Source organism: Puma concolor, chromosome C1 (assembly GCF_028749965.1).
Source record: "Puma concolor isolate L17-30 chromosome C1, mPumCon1.1.hap2, whole genome shotgun sequence".
NCBI classification, from domain to species: Eukaryota; Metazoa; Chordata; class Mammalia; order Carnivora; family Felidae; genus Puma; species Puma concolor.
Genome location: NC_141674.1, coordinates 93,197,495 through 93,205,584, shown reverse-complemented (window position 1 = coordinate 93,205,584; position 8,090 = coordinate 93,197,495). Strand labels below are relative to the sequence as shown.

Here is an 8,090-nt window from a genome sequence, read left to right as displayed (position 1 = left end):
TGAGATTCAGAAGTTAAATAAATCATGCAAGACCTCAGGACAGCTCCAAGACTATTGCCCTTTCTATTGTACCGTATTGCGTACCCTCCCTTGCTGCCTTAATTTCACATAACCTCCCTGAGCTATATCTCTAGTCTCCTTTACTTTATTTGCCTAAACAAATTGAACAGGGAATTTGAATTCCCTGAACATGACATGGCAGAATTACAGATAAAATCCAACAACACTGATCAGAGGCAAAAAATTTGCTTTGCAGGAAAAAAACAAAACAAAACAAAAAAACCACCAGAACCCAAAAAGCAGAAAAACAGCCAGAATAACCAAGGGCTGAATTAGAGTGGATCACTCACCCAACATCTTATTCTCAGGTCTTCTTTATCAATAACTGATGACTTAATCATGATAATCCAGAGAAATACTCTCCATAAAAATATCATGAAAAAAAAATCATGGACTTTTACTTGGTGCCCTGAGAATTTGTGTTTCAACTGGTTAGCTATGTAAACATGAGTGAGTTACTTGATCTTTCTGAGTCTCATTTTCCTTATCTGTATGAAAGAATATTATCTAGCTCATAGAGTTGTTCTGAGAATGAAATGAGTATGTGGAAAGCACCTAGAAGCACATGATATGTGCCACATCCATGTTTTGGTTTTATGTTCACCAGTGTGGACCCCATTGTCTTCTGTGGAATTCTGACTGAAGCACCTCAGCCTCAGATGCCTAGTTAAAATAGATGATGGGGCGCCTGGGTGGCTCAGTCAGTTAAGTGTCCAATATCTGCTCAGGTCATGATCTCATGGTTCATGAGTTTGAGTCCCGTATCTAGGCTGTCAGTGCAGAGCCTTCTTGGGATTCTCTCTCTCCCTCTCTTTCTTCCCCTTCCTCACTCTCTCTCTCTGTCTCTGTCTCTCTCTCAAAATAAACTTAAAAAATAGATAAATAAAATAGTTGATAGATAACCATTTCATTTTCTGTGTCCTGGTATTCATAAGGTATAGGTATATAGGATGCAGTTCCCTGGTGTCCTAAAATCAGGGATTCTGACCTTTGTTTGGCCTTGGCCTTTGGCTCTTTGGCCATGTCCAATCAGCCATGGACACAACTCTACTCAGAACACCCTGCTGGCAACTGGGATCAACACACAGTCTCACATGGGCCCTGGACCACAGCTCAGAATGTTGCCCCAGTTCATGGTGCCCTCATAGGGCATGGAACCACTCTGAACCTCATGGACCCTTCTAGATCTTCTCACCAAATCTTTCCTCACATGCCACATCCCTCTATCTTGTGTTAAATTAAACAAGAAATCTATTAAAGCAAGGTGGTTCTAATGCCTTAACATCCTGTATAAGCAAACCAAAACCTAAGTCTGTAAGCATCTCAAGATTAAGAAATCAAAGTCTAAGGACAACCAAACAGCCAATTAGGCTTTCCCAGATACAGAAACCACTTAAGCTATAGCCAATTAAACAATACGCTTGATATGCTCCTGTCTCTTCTCTATGAAAGTCTTTTCTTGAGATCCTGTCCGTGGAGTACTCCTAACTACTTCTGTTCTGGTGGTGCTGAATTAGAATCAGGTTCTGATAAAACTCTCAAATTTATTAGTATGCCTCAGTTTATCTTTTGACACTTCTCAGACTCTCATCACTGAAATTTTGCTTCAAGGAAGAGCACACCACTGCAAACCTGTTAAGTTTCCCAAACCTGGCCACGTGTTACTTGGTGAGTTTGTTGAAGATATAGATTCCCAAGCCTGGTCCTAGACATACTGAATGAGAATCTCCAGGGGTGATATCTGGGAATCTTTATTAAGCAATGAGTTCTCCCAGTGATGTGGATGGCTCCTGTTCATATACTGGTGTTTAAGAACAAAAGTAAGAGGCACCTGGGTGGCTCAGTTGGTTGGGCATCTTTTTTTTTTTTTAAGGTTTATTCATTTTTGAGAGAGAGGGAGAGACAGAGCACGAGTGGGGGAGGGGCAGAGAGAGAGGGAGACACAGAATTGGAGGTAGGCTCCAGGCTTTCAGCTGTCAGCACAGAGCCCAATGCAGGGCTCGAACTCACGAACCATGAGATCGTGACCTGAGCAGAAGTTGGATGCTTAACTGACTGAGCCACCCAGGTGCCCCATGGGCGTCTGACTCTTGATTTCAGCCCAGGTCATGGTCTCAAGGTTCGTGGGTTTGAGTACCTCATGGAGCCGCACATCGGGTTCTGTGCTGACAGTGTGGAGCCTACTTGGGATTCTCTTTCTCTCTCTCTCTCTGCCCCTCTGCTGCATGCTTTCTCTCTCTCTCTCAAAGTAAATAAAACTTTTTAAAAATAACAAAAGGGAATTGTTATTTTTTAAGAAAAGTGAATTGGGAACACCTGGGTGGCTCAATCAGTCGAGTGTCCGACTCTGGCTCAGATCATGATCTCACAGCTCGTGAGTTTGAGCCCTGTGTTGGGCTCTGTGCTGACATCTCAGAGCCTGGAGCCTGCTTCGGACTCTGTGTCTCCCTCTCTCTCTGCCTCTCCCTGCTCACGTTCTGTCTGTCTCTCTGTCAAGAATAAATAAGCATTAAAATTTTTTTTTTAAAAAAAGAACAAAAGTGAATTAAACTCAGTTCTCCTCTCTGGTGCTCTTTGATGCAGCAAACTCCATTTTTTGAGACCTGTGTCTTGCCTCCTTTTCAAGAGCAGATGCCCTGGGGAGTATCTCTTATCAGTGTCACATTATGTATCTCCCATCAGTCTTACATGGAAAGGGAAAGGAGGCATAGAAAAAAAAAAGTTCCTTCACCCCCCTCCCCCCCCAGCTTACCTCAAGCCTTAACTCTATGCCCCACTTCCCTTTGGGCAGAGTTTTACGGTTGTACCCAACTACAGACATTCTTGGCTCCATGGCTATGCTTTTGGGGAGTAGCACTATGGTCATGTGTGTTATGCAATCCCACTCACACTATTTTTTAATAATGTTATTGACATTCAAAGGACAAACATTTTTCTAGGTATGACAAATTTATATATTTTTTTTTAATTTTTTTTTCAATGTTTATTTATTTTTGGGACAGAGAGAGACAGAGCATGAACAGGGGAGGGGCAGAGAGAGAGAGGGAGACACAGAATCGGAAACAGGCTCCAGGCTCTGAGCCATCAGCCCAGAGCCCGACGCGGGGCTCGAACTCACGGACCGCGAGATCGTGACCTGGCTGAAGTCGGACGCTTAACCGACTGCGCCACCCAGGCGCCCCCGACAAATTTATATTATATATCATTGTCTTTCCTCTCCAAAGGTGAAAATAGCACAGTGTGAGTGGGGGATACCACCAGCAAGATCGATGGTCCTCCCTGAAAAAGATGCATGGATGTCAGTCTGCCACAGTGTAAGGCTTTGCCTTGGCCATTCCTCCATCGAAGTCTTTGCTCACTCAAAACCATGACTGCAATCCTCCTAGCAACAGGCTGGCAGTTTGGCTTTCCCAGATGCTTGCGCAGAGGTACCATCACACGATGCTTTGTCTCGGCGAACACTACCAGCAACTTGGCTTCCTCTGAACTTAAGATGAGGGTGTTTGTTACTACAGGTTGCCCTGGCAGCTGTTGCTCTCCAAACTATGCCAAGGTCCTGCTGGGGGTCTGTCTTGAGATGAGCAGTGTCTCTGTGTGGTGGCTTGATTTCAAGCTCTCCAAGTGAACATTTGCAGCCTTTGAACGGAGAGAGGGATGCTTGGCAAGGGTGTCTGTGAACTACCTATAAAGTGGATGTGTTGAAGTCTGTGTGGTGTCTGGATGTGAAATTTCAGAAAGAGTTCCTTCTCAGCAGACCTTTCACGTTTCCAGAACTTTCCCAGCATGCTAGCTCACTCTGGCAGCCTTCCAGAGGACTTTCTGGATTCATTTCTCAACTGAGTCCTCTCCACATCAGAGCTTGAACTCCTGCACAGGTGAGGACACACCTGACCTTGCTTGCCTTCAGGAAGTGGAGTCTGAGTTGCAATCTAAAGGCCAAAAGAGCTTATCCTACCCTAGAGGTATTTTGTATTGTAATAGAGCTTTTCCACCTCTAATCGCACTAACAATCGAGTCAACTCTGCAAAAGATACGGGAAGAATTTTTTTGAACAAAGCCAAAAAATTTTGCCTTGGAATCATACCATTTCAATTGAAGTTACTCACTAGGTCCAGCCTCTGTTTTTGTCTGTGGCTCAGTGTGTTATTCTGCATTTCTTTTCCCTCGGTAAATCACTGAAAGGGCAAGGAAGGGAAGAAGCCACAAGATACATTAAATATGCAGACATTTTCTTAAATTAAAAAGCCCTCAAATATCTCTGAAATCTAGCTTAGTCTTTTGACTTGAAAGGCTGTTTTCGTAGCACTTCACAGCAAGTAAACCGGAAATTAAGACGGTCTGAACTGTTCAAAGGTCAAGAAGAAACGAACCAGCAGGTTCTAACTAACCAGGTTGCTTCAGGAAATGAACCTGCCCAGGGTCTCTTGGAGTTCAGACTCCTGACTCAGGACAAAGAACTTTCCACTTCCCCCTCTACCCCAGGCCAATTTGCTGGGCTCTCAGACAGCTACCTAATCTTATTGATTCGGGGGTCTGTGTAGGGACAACATAATAAATCTGTTTAACTGCTGAGGGAGTTTCCAGGAGGAAAATTCCCCCCAAAGTGTGAGTGACAAGGAAGCAGGTTGGATGCTGAGGACAAACAATGCCTCCATGGAGGGATGTCAAACTACTTCCTGTTAGAGCCCCCTTGCCCCAGGTGGTTTTCCCTCTTACCTTCCAACCTGCATCACATTTCAAGCATCAGAATGGCTGCTTTGAATTAGAGCTGTGGTTCTCAAACTTGAGTGTGCATCAGAATCACTCAGAGGGCTTGTTAAAACAAAGATTGCCGGGCCCCAACCCTGGAATTTCTGACTCATCACTCATTAGGTCTATGGTGGAGCCCCACAAATTGCATTTCTAAGAAGTTCCCAGATGTTGCTCATGCTATTGGCCCTGGGACCATACTCTGAGAATGAATCAATTAGGGTATTATGAGGATTGAGGTTACAACACAAATATCTTACAAGAAGCACATTAAAATGTTAATAACTGGCACATAATATAATACAGCATGATATGAGCTTGAACTGATCTTGAATTAGTAATAACTACCTTTTAGGGACGCCTGGGTGGCTCAGTTGAGTGTCTGACTTCTGATTTCTGCTCAGGTCACAATCTCACAGTTCATGAGTTCAGAGCCCCGTGTTGGGCTCTGCACAGGCAGTGCTGAGCCTGCTTGGGATCCTCTCTCTCGCTCTCTCTCTTTCTGCCACTCCCCTGCTCACACGTGTGCACACTCTCTCTCTCTCAAAAATATATAAACTTTTAAAAAATTAAAAAAATAACTACCATTTATTAAGTAAGTGCTTACTATGGAACTCTCATTGTGTCCAACAGTTTATATCTTATTTAATCCTTATAACATCTGATGAATTCATTATTCCAATTTTCAGGAAACCTAGGCTGAGGGAGAGTTGAAGCAACTTGCTGAAGGGTAAGTGATAGCGGTGGGATTTGAACCCAGATCTGTCTCTTAAACAATCCATTCATGTTGTTAGAAAACTTCAGGGTAATCCAAAAGCCAAGGAAGACCAAAAGTCTTAGACCAACAAGATTCCCAAGGCTTCCCTTAGTGTATCTGGGAGCCCCATGTCCCCCAGCAACCCAATCTGATTAGTCCTGTGTATAAGGAAGAGAAATGCCAAACCGAGAGACAACAGTAATTCCTCCTTAGATAATAATGAATTCTGTATGATGTAGAGACTCTCAAGTGATCTGCCTTACTCTTATTTTTGAGAGTGCTTCAGGATCTACTTGAAGAGAGTGTCAGATTTCAGGCTCAAGCCTGAACCTCACTAAGGAAGGAGAAATGAAAACCTGGGGCAGCCCAGAGGGACAGAGGAAGAGGGGAGGGAGAGTATTGACCAGAGCACTACTGCTCAAATTCCAGAGTATCAGAATCACCTGAGAAACTGATAGAACTGCAGAGGCCCAGACCCTATCCCACCTCAACAGGCCTAGACATCTACATTTTTTTAAAGTAATCTCTACTCCCAAGGTGGGGCTCAAACTCACAACCCTGAGGTCAAGTCACATGCTCTACTGACTAAGCCAGCTAGGCACCCCCGAGACTACATTTTGAACAAGATTTCTGGTGATGCTGATGAGTAGCAAAGTCTAAGCATGATGGTTTTCAAGCATTTTTTTAAAGAGCCATTGCAACTCTTTCTTTAACAAAATGTTAGGAAAGGCCAGTATTATAACATACCACTCCTCTCCTCCGAGAGGCCCCCAAGTCCCTTCTACCACCCCTCTGGGTCTCAGGGAAACACTGGTTAAATACTGCCATAATACTGAATATAGGATCCAAAAATGCAGATCCAGGCCTGTGTACATTTCACTGAAGACCAGGGCTCATGGTCATGAGGACTCAGCACAGAGGCTCAGCACAGAGCCTGACACGGGGCTCAGTTTCAAAATGGTGAAATCATGATCTGAGCCGAAATCAAGAGTCAGACGTTTAACTGAGCCATCCAGGTGCCCACTCACAGTTTGTTTTTAATAAGTCAGGCAGGTTTCCCTATAGTTGCTGGAGACAGAACACTTTTAAAAATTAATAGGGATTGTGCTTATTTCAGATCTGCAGGTGGGACAAGAATTAGAAAGCATGCGTCCTGCTGTGCTCAGAGAGGCATTGGACCTGGAGAACAGGCAGTGGAGAGAGACTCTAGACCCAATCCCTGTCGATGGAAGGAAGTGTTGGATGGGGAGCTGGCCCAGTCTGGGAGGCTTTCCTGTGGTGTTTACCGATGGGAAGGTTTCATTTCCACTCATACCCTCTAAAGTCAGCCATGTCTGAATGGGCATGTGACTGTGTGTGTGTGTGTGTGTGTGTGTGTGTGTGTGTATGTCCTATCTGTAGTTTGGGGTTGATAATACTCCCTGGGGTTTTTCTCAAAGCCCCAAACCAAGCAGGCCCCTGGAAGATGTGGCAAGGATTCCTTTAAAGCAGCACATGCTACTCACTGGGCCAGCACACACAGCTCTGTGGTCATGCCCTGCCCAAGAGTAGCCTCCATGTGGGACCTAGAATAGCCCAGGGGAGGTCAGTTCTGAGCATAGCCAAGGAGGTAGTGAGAGTATCCTTACTCCAACTCCCCCTTCAGCACCCTCTTTTCCTCCACTGGCATAGCCACCCATGTAAATGCAAAGCAGACATCCTTGCTCTTTGCAGGCTGTTAACAGTTTCCCTCTAACACCTGGCTACTAGGTGGTCCGACCTGCAGCATCAATGTCACCGGCATCACCTGGACCTTGTTAGAAGTGCAAAGTCTCTGATCCTCCCACACCTACCAAATCAGAATCTGGTTTTAACAAGACCCCGGGTGATTTGCATGCACAATAAAGTCTGAGAAGGCCTGCTCTAAAGCTGCAGTTCTCAGGCTTGGCTACGCTGTAGGATCACCTAAGGAGCTTTGAAAAATCCTGATGCCCAGACTTACCCCAGACCAATTAAATCAGACTTTCTGGGGATAAAGCCCAGGCGTCAGTTACTTTTAAGCTCTCCAGAAGATGACTCAACGTATAGCAGGGCTGGGAACCAGTCTCTGAAATGAAGGAGGAAGCGGCAGCCTCTCTGACACGTATTTACATTTTCCCGTGGGATCCTGGGAGACTGAAAAGACTTCCGAATGCAAAGGAATTCATTTCAACTGGTGGAATCTGAGGGGAGGCATTCTAATAGGGGGAAACGGTTATGGGAGGGGAGGGCAGGAACCACTCACATCACAGAAAGAGTCAGCTTCATTACGTCACCCTAAAGAGCAACAACAAAAATTCTATTTCATCCATGAGAAAAAGGACTTACCCATTCCAAGTGTACTTCCAGAGCAGGTTACTGGAATGAATAACAACAAAAGCATTTATATGTATTAACTGACATATTTAAAATATTAAAGATACTTTAAAAAAAGATGGTGAAGGTATAGCTTTAAGAATAGTGGAAAAGTGGGGCACCTGGGTGGCTCAGTCGGTTGAGCGGCCAA

The 8,090-nt window shown here is 44.6% G+C and overlaps 1 protein-coding gene across 1 annotated transcript in view; it reads right to left on the bottom strand.

Annotated features, from left to right (window-relative positions):
* Window positions 1–3,249: 3,249 nt before the first annotated feature.
* The window catches only part of FNDC7 (fibronectin type III domain containing 7), a 30,329-nt gene continuing 25,488 nt past the window's right edge, over window positions 3,250–8,090 (bottom strand). Inside the window, exons 11-13 of the mRNA XM_086717728.1 lie at window positions 7,913–7,942; window positions 4,167–4,235; window positions 3,250–4,081 (exon numbers count right to left, since the gene is read on the bottom strand). Coding sequence (XP_086573854.1) covers window positions 4,204–4,235; window positions 7,913–7,942 — 62 coding nt within the window. The 3' untranslated portion in view covers window positions 3,250–4,081; window positions 4,167–4,203. The remainder of the gene's footprint in view (window positions 4,082–4,166; window positions 4,236–7,912; window positions 7,943–8,090) is intronic.